Source organism: Apodemus sylvaticus, chromosome 4, assembly GCF_947179515.1.
Source record: "Apodemus sylvaticus chromosome 4, mApoSyl1.1, whole genome shotgun sequence".
Lineage (NCBI taxonomy): Eukaryota > Metazoa > Chordata > Mammalia > Rodentia > Muridae > Apodemus > Apodemus sylvaticus.
This window is the reverse complement of record NC_067475.1, coordinates 80925289-80949544: the sequence shown is the minus strand read 5'-3', so window position 1 is coordinate 80949544 and position 24256 is coordinate 80925289. Positions and strand designations below refer to the sequence as shown.

At 37.2% G+C, this 24256-nt stretch overlaps 1 protein-coding gene across 6 annotated transcripts in view; it reads left to right on the top strand.

The window, feature by feature from the left end:
- Positions 1–24256, top strand: part of Lrba (LPS responsive beige-like anchor protein) — a 583194-nt gene that overhangs the window by 448294 nt on the left and 110644 nt on the right. For all 6 annotated transcript variants that reach the window (XM_052180236.1, XM_052180237.1, XM_052180235.1 and 3 more), the window contains one exon: positions 3989–4141. In XM_052180236.1, coding sequence (XP_052036196.1) covers positions 3989–4141 — 153 coding nt within the window. The remainder of the gene's footprint in view (positions 1–3988; positions 4142–24256) is intronic.

Genomic DNA, 24256 nt, shown 5'->3' with positions numbered 1-24256 from the left:
TAAAAAGGGAACTCTTCTAGGTGCCTGGATGCTGTCATTGTCCATAATAATACATTGGCTCTACAGGTACTTCTTGGGTTTAAATTGGTGTCTTTATTAAGTTCATGTTTGTTTCATATTAAGAGGGGATTCAGTTTTCATCAATTGATGGTGTTTACTTATCTTGAGATTGCAGTATGTTTCAACTCTGTTTCTCTCTTAGTAATCTAATTGTTCTTATATGATTATGTCCTTCATAACATGTAAAATCTTCATGATAGCTCTTTAGTGTTAATTTTGTGGATAGATGTGTTCTATTTAAATTTTTGTTACTCTAAAATGTCCCTGTTTTCCGTTTTTCATGGACATTGTACTTTTTTTTTCTCCTCATTTTCAGCTCTAATCCAGTTGAACATTTTCTCATTGATCATTAAAACTGAATGGCATATACGTGTCTTAAGATACCTTCCTCATCAGTAGTGCCCTAGTCTTTCCCCTCTGCTTTTTATTATTTTTTTTTTTAAAGTCACTTTTCTGTATTTTTGTTCAGTATTTGTATGTTCGTGTGTACGGGTGCAGGTGCATAGATACCTCAGCAGCCATGTGAGAACCAGAGGATAACCTCTGGGGTAAAACTCCCTGTTTAAATAGGGCTTTTCTGTGTTTGCTGCTGACTGTGCCAGACAGCCTGGCCCAGAAGCGCTCAGAGATTCTTGTCTCCACCTCCATCTCTCCCTGTAGGACCCTGGGATTAGAATCTCGCCCAACAGCATCAGGCTTCAACATGGAACCTGGGGCTCCAAGCTCAGTTCCTCTGTCTGCATAGCAAGCTCTTCACCTACGTAGGCTTTCCTCTAATCCTCAGTACCATTTCTCTTTCAGTTATTAATTTAACGAATTTTTATTCATGCCCAATGTGTTGTGCACTGTGTGGGCTGGAGTGTGTAACCATGAACAAAATACTTAGGGTGTGCCTTTTCTTAGTGTCTTCATTTCAGAGGGAAAATGCAAACAGATAATTATAAACAGGCTACAGAGCTTGAGCTGGGAAACTGCTACAGAGTGTTCTTTGACCTCAGTCCTCTGTGAGCACCCAACTTTGAGGCTTTGTTTTCCTCCTTTGAATTGTGAATGCTATTTATTTCTACCACCAGTTTTGCCGTATAAATGACTCTCTTCTCGTACTCTGCACAGATCGCTAATTTTGATCTGTGTTTTATATGGACAAAACATACTTCTTTGTCTGTTCAAATCTTAACACAATTATCTGTAAAGATTAAAAAGTAAGGAATTATTTTTGAAATTATGTATTATATCACCCTTTTTAACTACCCAAGGTTTAAACCAAGAAGAACTAACTCACCAGTAATGTGAACATTGAGAAATTAAATCATAAAGTTGTAAGGAGCAGGGCAGTGGTGGCTCACTCCTGCAATCCCAGCACTCTGGGAGGCAGAGGCAGGCAGATTTCTGAGTTCAAGGCCAGCCTAGTCTACAGAGTGAGTTCCAGGACAGCCAGGGCTACACAGAGAAACCCTGTCTCAAAACAAAAACAAAAACAAAAAACAAACAAACAAACAAAAACAAAAAAAAGTAAATAAAGTTGTAAGGAGAGCCATACGTTCAGGCACAGCCTGGACTACAGTGGGAATCCTTGTCTCAAAAAAGTCAGAAAAAGTAGCTAAGGAATTTACTATTTTATTCTTTCACTATCAGGTGAAATTTGCACTCTGTTTCTATTTCTGCCTATACTGAATTCTTCCTACCATTTCGTGTCCCAGAAATGTACTATCAGTCAATTTATAAATAAATCATTATTGAAATAAACATACAACCATCATGGCCACCTCAAAAGTATAAAAACTAATCCAGTTTGAATCTAACCTTGATTCATATTAGGGTGGTAGAAAAATCCATCCATAGTCATTAAAATGGTAGGGCAAGGCCTTTCGTTAAGGCCTCAACGAGAGTCCAGGTTTAGTGGGTGCCCTGAAGATCAGCCTCTCTGCCTTCCATCTATTCAGCTCTTTAGACTTATGGAGGCAGGCATCTTTGCCCCTTATATCATGTATCTTTTAGGAAATCCTTCGGTTGCCAAATCCTTAATGTCTGGTGTTAGCTTCTTAAAACCAAAAACAAAACAAAAACAACAAAACATACATTGGGCCACCAGGCAGGCTCAGTGGGAAGGATGTGTCCCCTCTGAAGGATACTTGCCTGGGTAAGAAGTAATCCGATCTCTCTTCACTCTGTCCACCAAATTCAAAGCTTCCTTTTTCTCTTCATACAAAAGCATCCTGCTTACCCTCATATAACCTCCTGAACTGTCCCACCATGCCATCCCTTCTCCTTCCCTCCAGGCTAAATAAAGCTGACCATAGGTTTTAAGAAATGTGTTTTAATAATCTTTGGAAAAATCATATACCCATCTAGCTTCTGTTCATTCTGTCAGTAAATCTGTTTGGGGGTGTGTGTGACGGGGGGGGGGGGGGGGGGGGGCGTATACCATAGTGTCCATGTGGAGGTGAGAGGACAGGTTTTGGGAGTCAGTTCTTTCTTTCCATCATTGATCCATGGGGAGTTCAAACTCAGGTCTTCAGGCTTATGCAAGGAGAACTTTTACTGATCAGCCATCTTGTGCAGTTGTTGCTTTTTAAAGACAGGGTTTTACCATATAGCCTACCTAGACTGACTTCCAACTTACTCTGTGGTTCAGGATAGCCTTTCCCTCCTGATGACTTGACTTTCTTCCTTCAACTATCTGAATCAATCATTTATAAGATTGAGTCACTAACTCACCTTATAAAGCTGTTATGAAGATGAAATATGATAGTTTATTAGAAATGCCATAAATATTATTATTACTCTTTTCTACATAAAAATATTTACTTGCCCTTTCTTTGCACTTAGAGATTAGAGTTACAGGGTATGGCTTAGAGATGAGATTCTCAAAATTTTTGTCTGTGAGAGCTATCTAATTTAAAGTTTAACTTTTAACAAGTTTCTTCTTTGAAAAATAAATGTTCACCTTAAAAGTCTTTCAAGTTTAATGATCATGTGGTCCTGGGGTATTTGAAGCACAAGCTCATTCTACCCTGATTAGTTAATTATCATGATTGTAAACAAAAGACATGCAATTCAAAGTCAAACAGCATTCCATGTGGACTATGAAAGTGATAATAGCTTAATTCTTGCTGTATCTTTTCTCTCTGCTCCAGCAATTTCATACTGACCTTGTCCAAAATCTGATGACCTCTCTATTTTACTACTGTTTGGACATTCAGACCTGTGATAGCTGGCCCTGAGGGGGCTTCTGAAAGACTGCTGAGGCACTGACCCATGTCCAGACTGGATTTCAGTCTGTGCTGCAGGGCCTCTAAAAAGACACATAAGGGCCCACGCCTACAAAGGCTGCACTCCGCCTTTAAATATGGGTATTACAGTCATTATATTTAATTTAATCAGTTACTTATGCAGGTTGTTTTCTAGGCTGATGATTTTGATATTTTCTTAGAGGTAATTCTTAAAAAATTTTATGTTTTGATGTGAAATTTACTGTTTATAGCTAAAACGCAAATAATTATATTCCTTGTTGATTAAGAGACCAAAGTTATAACATTTTAACTCTTATTGTATAAAAATTGTTTTCTGATACAATTTCTAGATATTTCACTTTTTAAAATCTATCTTGGGCTGTTATTGTTATAGTGTGCAATCTCTGTTTATATTTTGGTGGCCCTCAATTATTACTTGCTTATTTGAATTTAAGACTTTCTAAGGTTTCAAGATGTGTCCTAACGTAAAGCCTGTGGGTATGTTTATCTAGATGATGTGTATATTTTCCTGATTATGATCTTCACTCTTAACAGAAAGCTGATGACAGAACAAAGAGAAAAAAATTCCCCACATATTTTTGTTGTGATTTTGTGTAATAGGAAATAATCAGACCATGTTACATATATCTAGTCTATAGCCTATATTTTATAACATTTCCCTCATTTTTATATAGGAATTGATTCCTGAATTTTATTATCTCCCTGAGATGTTTGTCAACTTCAATAATTATAACCTTGGAGTGATGGATGATGGGACAGTGGTGTCTGATGTTGAACTTCCTCCTTGGGCCAAAACCTCGGAAGAATTCGTTCGCATAAACAGATTGGTAAGATAGTAATCATCTGCTCTGTCATGTGTTGATGTAAAACATTAACCCTTGTCTTTCTGTACAGTGCTGTAGCTGATAGGAACTGCTGAACATAACATAGTACTTCACTAACTGCCATATACCTCTTAAAATTGATTTGAATTTAAAGCATAATGGTTTGTTTCATGCAAAATTTAAGTTGCTTAAATTTAATATGTTCTTGACAATTTAAAATTAAACAAATTTAATATGTTCTTGACAATTTAAAATTATAACCAATCAGTGTTAGAGTACCTGGAATCATTTGTGTTTTTAAACATGAGCCTCTCTTGACAAGGAAGGATCATTTTGTTTTCTGAGCTAGAAGATTAATAACAAACAGCATGTTCAAGTTATATCATGTACATATAGTTTTAAAGACCTCTTTATATCATAGTACTTACAGTGTTTAAAAACACCATGTTATTGTCCTATTATATAATTTTCTACATTATATGTTTTGTGAGAATGTACAGTTACATTGTTTTTTATTTTGAAGTTTTATAAAACTTTGGAATGAAGAAGTATTCTCAGTATTTAAGAGTGTTGTATTTGCCATTCTCCATATTAATTTCAGACTATAAAGATGTGCTAGGTGAATACATACATACCCTAAAATAAGTAGACCTTAAAAAATTTTAATATAATTTTAGTTACCTGATGGTTTTATTTTATGATTAAACAAAAAATACATTTAGGTTTATCAGGTAGCATTCCTTATTTTTCATACCAATAATTATATTTTAACTTTATCTTCCAGAATCTAATACCTGTATTACTGACATATAACATTTATACATAATAAATACATTACAGGGCAGTGGATATATAGACTTCAAAGTTCAACTGTACTCCCCAATCATGAGTCAATCACATTGTCAGTTATGGGATCCTAGGCAAGTTAGTTAATTCCTTACTGAAATTTTATGTATGAGACATAGAGCATTTTACTGATGGCCCAAGCATCTTTAAGATTCTCACTGTCATTTTGATTAGTGTGACAGGACAAGACCAAGCTTAGCTCTGAAAGAAGCTGGAGGAAAGGCCAGTCATTCCATAAGACTGCACCAATGCATGTGGTGTTCTCAGAGACATAGAGAAATTATTACAGGTACCTTTGTACTCTGACTCCTTTTATCTTTGTGTTTGTTCTTTTCAGATAGATTCATTGAGATGTAATTTGCATCCTATAAAAATCAACATTTTTAAAAAATATATGCCTTAGTGAGCTTCAGTAGATTAGTCCAGTGTCAGCTCACTATGACCCAGGTTCAGCATGCTCTCCTGGGCCACTCTGTGTTCAGCCTGTCATCCAGTCCAGTCTCAGACTGCCATGCACCGCACCTCTGTAGCTTTACTCTTATAGAAATTTAAATTAATGGCACCATACAGTATTTTGTCATCTTGTATCTGGCTTCTATCACTTTGTATGATGTTTTTGAGGTCTATCCATGTTGCTGCATATAGCAGTAATTAATTTCTTTGTGTTGCTGTTATTATTGGCTATTATATAGATATGCCATATATTAGTTATTTTAGCAATTAAGGAACATTGGCATTTTTTCCATTTGTGGCTATTATGAGTGTTCATATAAATGGCTTAGCATGGACATCTGTTTTTGTTTTGTTTGAGGAGATTTCTGAGAATGGAGTTATTCCTTGGAATATGTTGCCTATGCAGTCTGGATTGTATTCCTATCAGTGTTTGACGTTCGAGTTTTTCTGTGTCCCTCACAAGGTTCATTAGTGTCAATATTATATACTTAAGATATTCCAGTAGGAACCGGTTGTAATTTACACTGCTCTTATGACCAACAATGTTTAAGATTTCTCTTACAGACTTTGTTGATACTCAAATGCTCTTTGATGAACTATGTATCCTTAGCTAGTCCACATTTAGATCTTCATTACCTACACAAAACACTGAGGGAAAATGTTAATTAATTAATTGACATACTTAATTTAAGATACCCCATATTTCTTTTAAGTTGGACTCTTATGTTTTTATGGCCAACATTTGCAAATTGTCTGTATATAGTCTTCCTAACAGTCCTTTAATCCAAAGTATGTTTTAAAAATATTTTTTCAATTACTTCCTTTTAATTTTATAGTAGTTCCTTTTGAATAGAAAATATTTTAAGTGGTAGAAAGACTGAAGCTCAGTATACTAATAGCATGACAAAAAAAAGGTATTATCCCTATATCTTGAAGATATATTTAAAAAAATTATTTTCACCAGGCAGTGATGGCACATGCCTTTAGTCCCAGCATTTGGGAGGCAGAGGATGGCAGATCAATGAGTTCAAAGACAGCCTAGTCTCTATAGTGTGTTCCAGGACAGGAGTTCCAGGACAGCCAGGGTTACACAGAGAAACCCTGCCTTGAAACCCACCTCCCTCCCCAAATCATTTTCTAACTTTTCATTATAGAACTGGTTTCAAAAATACTATTTAAATTTGTAAGTTTCAGGCCAGGGATATAGCTCACTGGTAAAATACTTGATTAGCAAACATTACACTCTCAGTTGATGCCTATACCCCTAATCTCTAATATATACGAAATAAAAATTTGGGATCACGGAAACTAGTTTTTAAGTAATTATTTACCATTATTACAGTTATTAATGGTGTGAAAAGAGGTGTGTTAATGTCTTTAATCTTTTTGTTTTCTTGTTTTTTTTGTTTTTTCGAGACAGGGTTTCTCTGTGTAGCCCTGGCTGTCCTGGAACTCACTCTGTAGACCAGGCTGGCCCCGAACTCAGAAATCCGCCTGCCTCTGCCTCCCAAGTGCTGGGATTAAAGGCATAAACCACTACTGCCTGGCTAATGTCTTTAATCTTAAAGTTCTAAAAGACATATTTGATTAAGCTATATTTCATAATTTTTCTAGTATTTTCTTTTTTTTTTTTTTTTTTTTTTTTAAATATTTATTTATTTATTATATATAAGTACACTGTAGCTGTCTTCAGACACCAGAATAGGGTGTCAGATCTCTTTACGGATGGTTGTGAGCCACCATGTGGATGCTGGGATTTGAACTCATGACCTTTGGAAGAGCAGTCGGTGCTCTTACCTGCTGAGCCATCTCTCCAGCCCCATAGTATTTTCACATTTAAGAAACATTAACTGTGTGACTTGAAGCAAAGCATTCTGAAAGCAACACTGCTATCTTTGCACTGTGGTTTTCGCCTGTGAACATTCAGGTCTATTCTGGAGATGTTTTGTTTTGTTTTGTTTTGTTTTGTTTTGTTTTGTTTTTTGAGACAGGGTCTTATGTATCCATGACTGGGCTCTATGCAGCCAAGGAAGACCTTGAACTTCCTCCTGTCTCTCTCTATCTTCTGGATGTTAAGATTATAAGCATACACCACAGAATTGTTTTATAAGTACAAGGATTGAACATGTGTCTTCAGGCATACTAGACACTCTACCAGCTGAGCTACATCTATGCCCTGGAAAAGATTTTTTCTAAAGACATGAGGAAAAATAAATTTGTATATTTCTAACTTAGCAAATCGTCTTTCATTGAGATTTTAATTTTGCTTGCCCATGCATTAAACTTAGAAGTGAAGATAAAATAATATACAAAACAATGTTTCATTCTATTAGCTATGTATTTGCTATAACTCAGTAAGTTTACTTAACAATTTTCCCATCAATGTCTACTATCATGGATTTGATACAAATCTTTACATTTAATGTTCTAAATTAGGTTCTATTCCCAAACAAAGCCAAATAAAAATCCATTGCAAATCAAATACAAGCAAAGTGTATAAATGAATATCTATCACAATAATTCATAAATCCAAAAACATTGTTTTCACATATCTTTATGAATGAAATTTAATAACTTGCTCATTCTAAAATAATCTGTGTGCATCTGTAGGGAACAAAGCTTTCTGCAACGCAGTGCATGTTGGTGCACTTTATAATTTCTTTAAACTTTCTATCAGTGACTAAATTGCTAGTTGTATTTTATATAGCTTTACCATGTTATCACATAAGGTTTATCCTGTCCTCTTTTGGTTTACCTCTGCAAGCCCACAGATTTTATGCAATGATTTTAGCTCATGAAATGCATACTACTTTGATCTGTGACCTTTTTGTGGTGCTAATCGGGATCCTGATATCATTATACCTTACTCATTAATCATATTTCCTGCAGCCCGTCAGGCAGCCAGACAGCACAAGTCCCTGTTTCCAGCCCTCTGTTGGCAGGTTTCTGCTTTTCCAGATTATTACAGACGATACTTTGGCTTCTCATAGCTAGAGCCACATCAAGCTGTGTATTACAATTAAAGTCAGATGGTCCTCAGATTGAGCAGGGATATAGTGTTGCAGCTGTCTCTCTTCTGGAACAAGCCAACACTAAGAACAGATGATCTATAGGGCAGTGGATAATAAAAGATTGTACAGCACTCGGTTGGTAGCTGAGGATCACAGAATTAATTAACTGACATACTTAATTTAAGATACCCCGTATTTCTTTTTATGTATTTAGTTACCCAAATAGTAACTCAGGGCATTGATATTTGCAGTGTCATACAATTTTGTTGGTAGGCCCGTAATAGTACATATTCTGCTTGTATGGCCTGACTGAAACTGCTGTCTTAGCCAACAATTTGCCTCAGTATTTTGTTTAGGTAATGAACATCTAAATGTGGACTAGCTAGGTGATCCCCTCAGTACAGAAGACAATGTTTTCCATATTTTTAGGAGGAAAAGCCATCTAAGTTTAATCTTTTAGACAAATTATATTCTCTTTGTACTAAACATATGGAATCCAGGTAAAAATCATAACAATTTCAGCTACATTCCTGAGATTAATCTATCTTACCTATACTGGGAAGAATAATTATTCCAAATACTGCTTAGAAATATAAATGCAAAACAGACTTATATTTTCAAATAATATACAAATGTATGAGTTTGGAATACTCAATGTTTATTAGAAGGGGACCTACATTACATTCTTTCTCATCTTGTCAAGTTTTAACTTGAATAAGAAACAAAATCATACATACTAGGAGCACAAACAAAAAGACTGTTCCTCAAAAGTTTCAGCATGGATTGTTTAACGTCTGTGTGTTCATTATATTTGCACTGTGTTAACAGCAATCAATGCATTTAGCATGTATTTGTTTGAGAATCTATCTGTGGACCAGTACTATTAGACTGTACCAGTAAGCTAAAGATATGCCAGTTTCTTTGAGGTTTGCTTCCTCTTTGATAGCTTAGCCTGTTTGGTGCTTCCAGATAGCAGGAGTTGACACATGCCACATGGTGCTGATGCAGGGTCTTGATACCAGTTAGAATCACATTTGTGTATATTCTGTAGCTTTTGTTTTTTCTACCATTTCCTTATAGTCACATGGCAGTCAATTGTTTGAGAAGTTAAAGAAAACAAATGTTTTACTACTTCTCCAGTATCATCCAAGGATTTATGAGAAAATTTGGAAGATTAGTATTTTTTTATAGCTCTCTTTGACAGAAAATAGAAATTACAGATTTTGTTTCTCTAGTATCCTTGTAGGGTTTTTCTTTCCCCATCTATTGCTATAATTGAAATCCATTTACTTAAACCAGAAGAGACCTTATTTTTCTATGAAAATTAGATCAATCTTTGAGAACCTCTCTCTTTGAACAGGAAATATACCATTTTCAAGCATGTCTTGAGTGTTGAAAGTAAGAACCACATGCTCTTAATGAAAACTATAAGGAAATAGCATTTTATTTTATTTTTTTAAAGATTTATTTATTTATTATATATAAGTACACTGTAGCTGTCTTCAGACACACCAGAAGAAGGTATCCGATCTTATTACAGATGGTTGTGACCCACCATGTGGTTGCTGGGATTTGAACTTATGACCTCTGGAAGAGCAGTCAGTGCTCTTAACTGCTGAGCCATCTCTCCAGCCCCAGGAAATAGCATTTTAAAAACCTGCTTCTTCTGAACAGAATGTTTTTTTCTATTTTTTTACAATTAAAATGCCGGAAGCTTACATATTTTTTTCATATTGTTCCTTTTCTAGTTGGCTTTTCATTTACCACGTTGATATTTAAATGGACAATTTTATAATCAGCCATGGTGGTTGTAGTTTGTAATAGTGATTTTCAGCTACATATCCTTCATTTAGAAAACAGGAACACATATATATGAAGTTGGAAAAAATAATTTAAATTATTTTATTTTGTTTTGGGTCTTGTTATATAATTGCTGTGGAAGGTTCAGTTTTTAAAATGGCAATACAAAAATAAGCAAAAGAGATGTACCACTGAAAGACTCTGGCAAGCCTTAACTTATAGGGGACTCCATGAGTGAACACTGCAGAGCCAGAAATCAATGCAAAGAGTAAGAGGAATTTATTGTTCCAACATTCTGGGGCCACCCTGCACATGTAGAGAGAGACGACCACGGGCAGCCCATCTAGTGAGCTTTATACAGTTCTCAGGGCAGCCACCATTAGGCACAATGTGTTTGGTAGAAGAGTGTGACTTTTAAACTGATTGGTCTTTAGGGTGACTAAAGGCCGGCTCTGGGAAGGTGGCCAGTGGTAGGTCCCTCCTCCCTATGGTCTAAGAAATGTAATCAGCCCCTTCCTTCTGGAGGGGAGGGGTTCCTCTGTTCTTTATGACATTTCTCTTACGGGAGGGTAGAGGTCTGGTAGAATTTTCCAAAATTTCTGAGCTGACCTCTTCACCACATGATAGATTGGCATTGTTATATAATTTACTATAAAATATTTAGTTTACTAAAGTAGGATTCTAGAACTGGCCAGTGGCTCATAAGACAGTAGTTGCTATGCAATTCTGACAATCTGATGAGATCTGAGACCCTGGAACATATGCTGAGAGAAAAGGATGATTCTCAAAAACTGTTCTGTAATCACTACATGATTGCTGTGGCACACACAGCACACAAATAGAGAACCCATTTTTATTTTTTGTTTGTTTGTTTTGTTTTTTTTTAGGTTTCTCTGTGTAGCCCTGACTGTCCTAGAACTCACTCTGTAGACCAGGCTGGCCTCAAACTCAGAAATCTACCTGTCTCTGCCTCCTAAGTGCTGGGATTAAAGGCGTGTGCCACTACCACCCAGCGTGAATCCATTTTTAAAAGTAGATGTACCTTGTGATACTTTATTCTTTCCAAATTTGTTTATAATCTTGGTGAAAAGCCAATACAAACAACAAAAGGTTTGGATTTTTGGAGGAGAAAGTGGTTACTGGTATTGAGGTACTAGGTATTTCTTGTGTGTACTTGGGAGAAGGGGGAGAAGAGTAAGAGAGAGGTCTTACTACTTAGTCACAATTCTCCTGCCTCTGACTCCTGTAGTGCTAGGATTATGGGCTTGTACCATCGTGACTGGTCTGCTTCTATCTTGGCAGACCAGGACAAACTGATCCAAAAAAAAAAAAAAAATGGGTCAGTGTGCCTCAAATTCTTGGGAGCAAGAGCACATCTCAGAAAGAGTTAATCAACTAGATACCCACTTACTTTTGAAAATAAAAGTCTGTAGGGTTCCATAGCTGCCTGCAGCTATTACGAAGTGGGTTTCTGGAACAGAAGCTGAGGAATAAATAGGGAAGAGGGGCGAAAAGAAGTACGGCTAAGACAATATTCACTGATCAAAGCCGGAAACTTTAATGGCGCCAGACCTTTTAACAGTTTGGGCAAACCCTTCCCCCCAGACTCCAGGCTGAGTTCCCGTGGAAGTTGTCTAGCTTCTCTTGGAGGTCCTCGTCTTGACTGCTCCTGCAGCTGGGTGGGTCACCTGTTTAATTCAGGAATTCCTAGACCTGGAGGAACAAAGAACTTAACCTTTACTTCCAGCACTCCACCCTAGGTGGAGCAGGATCCTGGCTATCTGGGAGAAGTTAACCTTGACCAAAGTCAAACTCTGACCAAGTGCAGGACTGCCCCTATATGGCTCTGTACAAAAGTCTAGTAATTAGAGAAACATAGGAGAAATTGACTGACTGGAAAAGATGAACAGAAATCCTAGAAACACCAGGACATACAGAAAGCTTAGCTCTTTTTTTTTTTAATTTATTGATATATTTATTTACATTTCAAATGATTTCCCCTTTTCTGACCCACACTCCCATCAGTCCCCTTCCCTCCCCCTGTTTTCCCACCCAACCCTTCCTACTCTTTAGAGCTGTATTTAGGATCTGATGGGAAAGAAGGACCTGAGCCCTTATGTGGCCAAGATAGTCAATTCATTAGTTCACAGGGGCTTCCGTAACCATCACCAGAACTGAGTGGGGGCAACAGAGCCCAAAGGTCCAAGTCAGGGCTGGTAAACGCTTCCTTCTGAAGGTTGTGAGGGAGTTTCTGCTCAGTTATCACTTGGGTTTTATATGACTGTGTTCTCTGTGCTTCTCCTCATGTGATCTTCTTTCTGTGAGTGTCTCTGCATCGAAACTTTCTCTGACCTAAACATATCCTCAGATTTGGGATCCACATTATGATGTTATCTTCAGTAACTGTACTACCTTCACACAGGCCATCTTGTGAGGTCCTGTGAGATTGTCTTCAGCATATTCATTTTGAGATGGCAGTTCAACCTGTAAGAGACAGATAAGTAAAAGTAAAATTGCAAGCTAATCATATGCTACAAACAAAAGTAAAAACATATTAAAACTTTAAATACTGTGTCGAACCTATACACTTAAAGGATAATGCAGATGAACTTTATTGTCCTGAAATAGCAAAGGGTTTTCCAGGAAACAAAAATTAAATTGTGAATATAACAGAGCACCATGTTTTCTTCCATTTAGTGACATACTTGGTGAAAATTCACATGATATCTTCTTTTAATATTCGATGGAAATCACTGCTGCTGCTCTCTGAGTGTGAACGTACATTTGTGAGACTTTGACTCTCTAAGTATCAATTTCTCTTGTTACCACAGATTTATTCAGATTTCTATTTTTCATGAGTTGATTTTAATAATCTATGTTCTCTAAGTTGTCTGGTTTGGAGCATAGCATTTTTATAGCACAGCATTTTCTCATTGTGGTTTATATGATAGCACCTGAGTCCTGCCCTTTGGTCACTTGTGACATCCTTTTTTCTTAACCATGTATGCCAATACTTACTGATTTCTCAAGCCTTACTTTCTAGGCCACTGATTTTTCTGTAATGTTTCTGTTTTCTCTTCCATTGAGTTTTTTTTTTTTTTTACTTTTTTTTTCTTTATTGATATATTTTTTATTTACATTTCAAATGATTTCCCCTTTTCTGGGTCCCCACTCCCCGCAAGTCCCATAAGCCCTCTTCCCTCCCCCTGTTCCTCCATCTACCCCTTCCCACTTCCCTGTTCTGGTATTACCCTATACTGTTGCACTGAGTCTTTCCAGAACCAGGGGCCACTCCTCCATTCTTTTTGGACCTCATTTAATATGTGGATTATGTTTTGGGTATTCCAAGTTTCTAGGCTAATATCCACTTATCAGTGAGTGCATACCATGATTGATCTTTTGAGACTGTGTTACCTCACTTAGTATGATGTTCTCCAGCTCCATCCATTTGTCTAAGAATTTCATGAATTCATTGTTTCTAATGGCTGAATAGTATTCCATTGTGTAAATATACCACATTTTTTTATCCATTCCTCCGTTGAGGAACACCTGGGTTCTTTCCAGCTTCTGGCTACTACAAATAGGGCTGCTATGAACATAGTGGAGCATGTGTCCTTATTGCATGCTGAAGAATCCTCTGGGTATATGCCCAGGAGTGGTATAGCAGGGTCCTCAGGAAGTGTCATGCCCAGTTTTCTGAGGAATCTCCAAACTGATTTCCAAAGTGGTTGCACCATCTTGCAATCCCACCAGCAGTGGAGGAGTGTTCCTCTTTCTCCACATCTTCACCAACACCTGCTGTCTCCTGATTTTTTGACCTTAGCCATTCTGACTGGTATGAGGTGAAATCTCAGGGTTGTTTTATTTGCATTTCCCTAATGATTAATGATGTTGAACATTTTTTAAGGTGTTTCTCAGCCCTCCGAAGTTCTTCATGTGAGAATTCTTTGTTTAGCTCTGTACCCCACTTTTTAATGGGGTTATTTGGTTCTCTGGGTTCTACCTTCTTGAGTTCTTTGTATATATTAGATATTAGCCCTCTGTCAGATTTAGGGTTGGTAAAGATCCTTTCCCAATCTGTTGGTTGATGTTTTGTCCTTTTGACAGTGTCCTTTGCCTTACAGAAACTTTGTAGTTTTATGAGGTTCCATTTGTCAATTCTTGATCTTAGAGCATAAGCTATTGGTGTTCTATTCAGGAACTTTTCCCCTGTGCCCATGTCCTCAAGGGTCTTCCCTTAGTTAGTTTCTGAGATCTTCCCTTCTTAGTTTCAGTGTGTCAGGTTTTATGTGGAGGTCCTTGATCCATTAGGAGTTGAGCTTAGTACAAGGAGATAAGAATGGATCAATTCGCATTCTTTTGCATGCTGACCTCCAATTGAACTAGCACCATTTGTTGAAAAGACTATCTTTTTTCCACTGGATGCTTTCAGCTTTTTTGTCGAAGATCAAGTGACCATAGGTGTGTGGGTTCATTTCTGGGTCTTCAATCCTATTCCATTGATCCGCTTGCCTGACATTGTACCAATACCATGCGGTTTTTATCACTATTGCTCTGTAGTAAAGTTTGATGCCTGTGATACTGAATCTCCCTGAAGTTCTTTTACTGTTGAGAATAGTTTTAGCTACCCTGGGTTTTTTGTTATTCCAGATGAATTTGAGAATTGCACTTTCCAGCTCTATGAAGAACTGGGTTGGGATTTTGATGGGGATAGCATTGAATCTGTAGATTGCCTTTGGCAAGATGGCCATTTTAACTATATTAATCCTGCCAGTCCACGAGCATGGAAGATTTTTCCATTTTCTGAGATCTTCTTCGATTTCCTTCTTCAGAGATCTGAAGTTCTTGTCATATAGGTCTTTCACTTTTTTGGTTAGAGTCACCCCAAGATACTTTATGCTGTTTGTGGCTATTGTGAAGGGTGTCATTTCCCTAATTTCTTTCCTCAGTCTGCTTATCCTTTGAGTATATAAAGGCTACTGATTTGCTTGCATTGATTTTGTAGCCAACCACTTTGCTGAAGTTGTTTATCAGCTATAGGAGTTCTCTACCCATAACTCCTAAAGAAATAGAGGGGGTCATAGATACCCTTCCGACCAAAAAAAGCACAGGACCAGATGGTTTCAGTGCAGAATTCTATCAGACCTTCAAAGAAGACTTAATACCAATACTCTTCAAACTATTCCACCAAATAGAAACAGAAGGAACACTACCCAACTCCTTCTATGAAGCCACTATTACGCTGACACCAAAATCACACAAAGATCCAACTAACTAAGAGAATTTCAGGCCAATTTCCCTTATGAATATTGATGCAAAAATACTCAATAAAATTCTTGCCAACCAAATCCAAGAACACATCAAAATGATCATCCACCATGATCAAGTAGGCTTCACCCCAGGGATGCAGGGTTGGTTCAATATAAGGAAATCTATAAATGCTATCCACTACATAAACAAACTCAAAGAAAAAAACCACATGATCATTTCATTAGATGCTGAAAAAGCATTTCACAAAATTCAGCATCCTTTCATGCTAAAAGTCTTGGAAAGGACAGGAATTCAAGGCCCATACCTAAACATAATTAAAGCAATATACAGCAAACCGGTAGCCAACATCAAACTAAATGGAGAGAAACTTGAAGCAATCCCACTAAAATCAGGGACTAGACAAGGCTGCCCCCTCTCTCCATATCTTTTCAATATAGTTCTTGAAGTCCTAGCTAGAGCAATTAGACAACATAAGGTTACAAATTGGAAAGGAAGAAGTCAAACTATAACTATTTGCAGATGATATGATAGTATACTTAAGTGATCCATTGAGTTTTTAACTCTAGTGTTGTTGTTGTTGTTACTACTACTACTACTACTACTACTACTACTACTACTACTCACTTTAAATTTAGTTTACTCTGCTAGTTTCTAAGAGCAGCAAACCCAGCAGGTAGTTTTGATCTTTTCCACCAGCACTTTTTTTCCCTTTCCCTTCTCCTCCTTGCTCAGGCCTGCTTGCTCCAGCCTGCTCACTTGGCTCCTGCTCCCTCCCTGCTCACTCTGAGGGGGTTGGCACTAGCACCTTTTATAGCTACAATTTCCTTTCCTGTGTAGCTTCACCCGTGGTTTGTAAATGTGGACATTGTGTTCCGAGCTGTCACTCAGCTCAGAACAGTTTCTGATATTTTGTGTAAGCTTGCTTCTATTTGTTTGTTTGTGGGCATGTGTGCTGCTTAATTTTCAAACATTTTTGATTTTTTAGATTTTTCTTCTTTTTTATTTGTATTTTAATTTCATTGCAGTTGGAGAGCATACTTTGTTATATTTATTTCACACTTGAGTTTCTATGAATCAGCATATATACTTGAGAAAATTAAATTCTGCTATATTTTTAGGTATGCTGTAATCGTCAGTCAAATTGGCTTGCTGTCTCCATGTCTTCTTTATATCTTTACTGATTATCTAAATTTGCCCTTTTTTTCTAGTGAGATAGTGATGTGTCCAAGTGTTGGATGACTCCTGGTCTGTCAAATTTTCCCTTTTATAGTACTGCATTCTGTTGTTATTAGTTTTATGTGGCTACTGGAATAAACCTCTATAAGCATTTAGCAGAAATTCATTTATTACTGTTTTAGAGGCCAGAAGTCTGAAATTAGTATCGGATTTCTTCTAGAAGACATCTTTCTCTGTGTTCAGACTGCCTTCTCTTTGTAAAATGCCCTCCACCACCATACCCCACACACATATATTGTTACTGTATTCAGGACTCTTTCTTATACTTTGGGCTACCAGGATAATCTTTCCATCCCAGATTACTCAGTTTATGGCTTTGTAAAGTCATTTCTTCATTTACATTTCCAGGGAACAGGAGAACTGATAACTTGGCAGGTGGTCTAGGGCAGAGTGAGGTGGTGATCCATTTGTTACAGTGCTCATAATCCTTGTGCATTTCTGGTGAAAATGGTTCACTTTTGTTCCTAGGCTGGTTACTGACTGACTGACTGACTTATTTTGAGGCAGAGTCCTGACTGATCTGGAACTCATTATATAGATCATGGTAATCTTGAACTCATAAGATCTGCCTGCCTCTGCCTCCTGAGTACTAGGATTAAATGTATGCACAACCACACCTGGTCCCTCACCATGTCTTTCTGTGTTATAGGCTGATGTTAGTAGGGCCACTCTAGTTCTTTAATGACTGTATCATAAAACTTTACAGTTTTAATTTGCAATCTATATAGCCCTTAATTTTAAAGTGTGGGGTTTTATAGATAGCAAATTTTTAGGTCCTATTATCTATCTAGACTAGCCTTTTGACTGAAGTGCTTATTCACATTTAATGCTGCTGTTGTTATGATAGCATTCATGTCTGTCACTTCCTTTAATCTTTGGTCTTGCTGTTTCCTAAGCTGCTTCTTTGTGATTAAACATATAATTGTTTTCTACCAATTTCTTATTCAAATTTTTTTTCAATCTCTTGAGATGGGGCCTTGCTGTGTTTCTAGACTAATCTCAAACTTCTAGATTTAAAGAACCCTTTTGTCTGTCTCCTGGATAGCTGAGATTATATACATGTCTGCAGTGCTACACGTAGCTGTAAATTTGAAAGATCTTAGCAGCCTTGTTAGCTTCTAGCTTCGATGTCCAGTACAGAGTAATGCCTGGTACCTAACTCAGAATCGCCACACTTCTGTGGTAGAGACCACTCTTTCCAGGTCTGTGGAGACCACATTGTCATGTGTCTGCTTTCTGTGCTTCCCTGGTCTTTGGGTTGACCACTCCTTCTATTGTGCTTTTTAATCTGTGGACTGACATAAATCACTTCAACACAGTTTTTATTTAGTCAGTTCTTTCACTAAATTCTTGGCATAACTTGATGTACTGACATCAGGAAGACAAAGTGAAACAACATTGTGGTGATGTGGGCTTCAGGGAGAACGTGAAGTTCTCTGCAGATTAGAAGTGGAGGAAGAGAAGGTAGAGGATGGAAAGAAGAAGAGCAGCCTAGTGTTTCCCCTTGGGCTGTTTAGGTCTTAATCTTCATGTGAGTTATCATAGAATGTGCTGCCAGGCCTGACTGGTAGTCATCATCCTGCCAGGGCCTGGTGATAATGGCTGGAGGTGTGGACTTAAACTACCTGGAAGAAGCATTCACAGAGGAAGGCTTTCTCCCACCTAGCTGTGAGGCCAGGGAGAAACATCTAATCCCTCTGACACCACTATACCTACTCCTGGCACCTTGCCCTGGCATCTGCCGCAGTCGTCCTGGAAAGCAGTCTCTGCTGTGGATGGTTCTGCACTAGATGCTTTCATGCAGCTCTGCACAGGGCTATCCAGTAAACGACTACTTACTGGGGTATTCATGTCTGATTTGCCTGTAACTGTGTATATCCAATAAATTATTTCCAGTGAAAAATTTTGTGTATGCTAGCAAATTTCCTTGAGTGTGGTAACCAGAGAGTGACCTTTTCAAAAACAACAACAATTAAAAAAAAATCCAACAAAACAAAGTAAACAAAGAGGATTGCCACATGCTTGGCTTTTCTAGCATGACTTCATTTTTAATGGTCTAACTGATTTCTTTTACTCTATTTTAGAAGAATATGAGAACTCTTCAAGTTACATAGCAAAAATACATATAGTACTACAAAACAACTAGTTGTGTGGTTATGAGATATGTGTGTGATATGTGAAATATGAGATATACATATGTGTGTATGTGTATATTTTTACATATATATATATATATATGAATGAATGAATGAAAAGATACACCATTTTCCCCCCATTAACAGTTATTCCAGGGACTGGAAAGATGGCTCAGCGGTTAAGAGCACTGACTGCTCTTCCAAAAGTCCTGAGTTCAAATTCCAGCAACCACATGGTGGCTCACAACCATCTGTAACAAAATCTGTCTCCCTTTTCTGGAGCATCTGAAGACAGCTACAGTATACTTACATATAATGAATAAATAAATAAATAATCTTCAAAAGGTAGCATCTGACCTGGACTTTAAAAAAAAAAAAACCAGTTACTCCAAATGAGTATTAAGAAAGCATCTATCTAAGCTATATACTGTCATTTAAAGCATATGCAGTGAGAAATGTACCAGGGTTATAAAAAGATTCGAGGGGGCACATGACGCACGGTTCATCATGTTGGGCAACAGAACATTGTCTCTAATCCTTGCATTTGGGTATTGATTGGCTCAGCAGTTTCAGAAGATTTAGTTCAAAATTGACTGAGTTATCTACTTGGGGAGTAATCTACTTAAGCAAATAATGGTAAGAGCAGCCTGTGGTGGAGACTGCTTTCTCATGATGTTGAGGGAGTTGAGATAGGAAGGGACCAGGGATAGAATACCTTTAGACATGTTCCTGATGACCTTCTTCATCCATTGTGGCCTTAGTCCTAAAATTTCCAACATTCCAAAAATAATGTCATGAGCTGAGTCCAATGGCTCCATACATGAGCCTTTGGGAGATTTCATATTTAAACCATAACAAATGTGAAATTCACTCAAGTCTACTATTAACATTTTAACCTCCTCCTTAGAATGTTTTCTCCTTCCCTCTTCCCTCCTTCATAAATATCTGTATATATACATATACAGACTATGAACACATATACACACATAATATTTTTATAAAACCCTTCAGTTGTTAATTATGTGCTTCATGTCCTTACCCCTAGGTATTTACTCCTACTTTCTCCTACAAATAGTTATATTCCCTTATGTGACTACAGTTACCTGTCTCTTAGGTCTATGTTGTTAAAATGCTTTTCTCTAATATGCTCCCTATATATCAGTTTTGTGAGCTGAGCAAATAATACCTTTATAGAATTCTTGCCTCAATACAGGATGCAGTTTAACTTGTTACTGCTAGATGATATACAGATTCTTAGAAGCTACTTTACCTCTAGCCGTTAGTGTTAGCTTCCTTGCGTTTCCGTAACAGGGTACTGTAAATTAGGTAGGTAAAATAGCAAACATATGTAGTCTCATGGTTCAAGGCATCTGCAGGAACTTGCTTCCTGTGCAAGCCACAGGACACTCCAGTCTTCCTATTCTTTCCTCTCTGTGTATATCTATCTCCCTGTTCTCATTTTATAAGGACAGCAGTCATGTTGGATTAGGGCCTCATTTTAACGTGATTACTTGTATAAATAATCCGTCTCCAGGTAAGGTCACATTCTGAGTTATTAGAGGTTAAAATACAAACATATGGAGTCATGTTCGAGTGGGTATAACTCAGCCTGCAGTAACCACTTAATTGCCTGTCTTCTCACAAACATCTTTGGAATAACCTTGTACATTATCTCCTTAATTTAGTATTCATTAAGCTGTATTACAATTATTTAAATTCTGCTGTATACCAAAAATTACATATAATAGATTCTGTTTTGATCACTTTTAAAAATAAAATGACATAATTTATGGTCCTCATGCCTGGGAGAAATGTAATCTGCATCTCAGCAGCAGATGACTTGTTTATGTTTCTGTCAGGACCATCCTGCGAATGGCCAACTTGGCACCATAGGGCTATATAAGATACTCGTAAAATAGATAGTCCCTAAATTGGAGAATCTTACAAATACTGTTTGAAAAATTTAGTGTTTATGTAACAGGAAAATTTATTCTTTGATGTGTTTGTGTGAGTGACCCACCTGAGCATGAATCTGTTGGCATGAGATGTCATAGCCTGTTTAGAACCATACAGTAAGTGACACAAAATAGTTCATGAAGAATAGGCATGGTATTTCAATAAAATATAGGCAATTACAAATATTGATTTATGCATAAAACATGAACAACAATTATACATTATAAAGAATAAGTTGTCAGGTGTAGTAATGCACACTTTTAATCCCAGCATGCAGGAAGCAGAGGCAGGTGGATCTCTGTTAGTTTAAGGCCAGCCTGGTCTGCAAATCAAGTTTCAGAATAGCCAAGGCTACAGAGAAACCCACCAAATATAATAATAATAATAACAACAACAATAAGAACAATAAACTTTATTAAAGTTAAGAAAATGGACTATTATAATAGAAGGTTCTTAAGATATATTCATATTTGTCAGAGTATGTTGTAATTTTCGAAATGGATACTGAAAAACTACCCTGAATTATTAGTGTATTAGTCCCCTCCATTGTGAATAGCCCCACTTATATTACTTAGGAAATATATATTTAATTATTTAAAAGCACAAGATAAGATTTCATATGAAATATGTTTGTACCAGTTTCAATCAATATTTTTCAGTAAATATAAAGCTTTAGCTGGACCTGATAGCACAGTACTGTAATCCCAGCTGCACAGGAGGCTGAAGCAACAAGAGCACATGCTCAGGGCCTGACTGAACTACACAGAGAATGCAAGGCCCGGCTGCTCAGTTTAGTGAAGCCTTGTCTAACAATGAAGAGTTAGAAGAGGAGTTCCTGCTCAGGGGCTGCACATTCGCATATGTAAGGTTCACCGCAGTTTCTTACAGCACAGAAGGGACACTGAGAAACAGTAAGGCCTCCCGCTCATGTGGCAGCATCTCCCTCTCCTTTTTCATGGGACCCACCAGGGCACCTCTGCTGGCTGGCCTACTGCCTCTCCTGGGTTTTCACTTCCTCCCCCTCAGGCAGACTCGCTACACAATAGGTTTAGTTGTTCTTCATTCTGAGTGAAATCTTACATGTTGTCATTGGCCTATCCTCTCAGGTGCCATGTTTCTGTATTGCCAGTCGAATGCCTGTGAAGAAAACCTCTAGCTTGTTTTCTCTTGTTCTCTGTTCTCTTGTCAACTTTTTTGTTCTCTGCACTAGAGAAGAGAATGCAATGCATTTAGTGTATTTTAAACTCTTCGGTGTGTTTTTTCCCATAGATATTTGTTCTTTATTTTTATAAACCTTTCTCAATTCAAGTTTCAGTTTTTAAGAAGAAAGTAACTGTGTCTCATTGAGCATTTAATATGTTCTATATACTGATGTATGTTTTGGATCAGTTTCTTAATTCTTTACAACAGTCCTGTGAGATACGTGCTATTTCTCCGCTCTGTATTAGGCGGCTGGGCCACACAGTCTATGTAACTTGCCAAAATCATGACTATTGATCATTAGTATACTGCGCTGAGGCTGAGTGCATGCTGACCATGGTCACCCCACTGTGCTGCCTGTGGGGAAGCTGTATTGCCACATGTGGTATAATAGGTTGTGGTTATACAGAAAGTTCTTTGAAAATGCACTTTATATCAGATTTATTGAATGAAAATATGAGTTGAATGAGAAAAATACTTTCACCTACTGGTTTTCATCAGAAAAAAAAAACCCTCCAAATTTATTTATTTAGTAATTAAAGATAAGGATGGTTCAGATGATAAAAATTGGAAATATGAGTTAATGTGTTTCTTTATATATACATAAGAAAAATATTATTTTGAAACTGATCTATAGCAACATTTTAATAGTTGATGTTTAGATGATTTTCTTTTACTCTTTGCTGATCAGATTACTTTAGTGGGTATTATTTTTCATAACTTAAAGAGCAAAATTATATTTGGAAAATGGCAATGCGATATATTTATGTTAGAGAAAATGCTTAGTACTAATCAAAAAGGAATACAGGGGGTGGGAGTGGATTAAGCTTTTGAATTGGTTCACATGATTATTGAAGCCAAAAACTGTCTTTAGTATAGAGACCCAAGAGAACCTGTGGTGTGATTCAGTACCTGTACCAAGAGCTTGAGCAAGGGAGCCAGTGTTAAAACTCTAATCATGCTGTTTTAATTACTTTTTTGTGCTATAATAAATAATAAAATGCTATAAAATATACCAACAGCAACTTAAGAGTTTGTTTGGACTTGTAGTTGACTAGATGTCCATAATGATAGGGAAAGCATAGTCACAGTAGCAGAGAGATGAGAGCTCACATGTCAACCACACACAGGAAGCAGAGCAATCAAGGACGGGGATGAGGTTGTAAACCCTCAAAGCCTACCCCCAGTGACTTACTTCCTCCAGTAAGATTCTACTGCCTAAACATTCCATAACCTCCCAAAACAGCGGCCAGCACCAAATCGGGCCAAGGGTTCAAATACTTTAGAGTATGGGGTGCATTCTTGTTTAAAGCATACCTGGGAAGCCATTGATATAATTCTTACAGTGATAGAAATCTTGAGAACCAGGTGACCATTGGTGTAAAACACAGAATCTAAAGACCTAAGTACCTTGAGCTGTAATATCCAAAGTCAAGAGAATATGCATATCCAACTCAAGTTATGGAGAGAATTCTCTCCTGTCTCCCCCTTCTGTTATGGCTCTCATAATAGTAGTTTGGATGATGCTTGCTCACACTAATGAGATCTTTAAGGCTTAGGTTTCTGACTCAGATGCTAACCTCTTCTAAAACCTCTTCAGAGAGTCCTCAAAATAGAAACTGTTAACTACCTGGGCCTCTCTTAGCCTAATCAATACAACACATAAAATTAACACTGTAGTTTATAGGAAAAAAGGATATTGACAAGAATTTTTTTCCAAATAAAGACTAATTAAAAAGCATACCCATACATCTTCCTCTGTGCTGATATTTGACAGTTGCCATGTGAAATAGCTACATATCAGCCACATTCGATAGTACACACCTATAATCCCAGTGCCAACATAGGGGACTAGAAGTCTGAGTTAATCTGGTCTATGTGGTGAGTTTCAACCCAGTTTCAAAAACAAAATCAAGCAACAACAACAAAGAAAGAACCATATGTAATGGTTAGAATACATGTTTTTCATTTAATCCCATATTTGCACTTGAACAATAATATAATGTACAATGGAATTATGGTTCTTGGTCTCAGTCTCTGGTGGGATTACTTCTTTGGGTGGGTGCTGCGAAGAAGCACAGGGCCTTATACATGATAAGTAGTACTGTGCTTATCATGTATAGCATAATTAAATTATAATTATATAATTAAAGCCAGAGCTGCCATAGGTTTCCCAGAGATGGAGCCTACTCCTTACTCCTTATAACTGA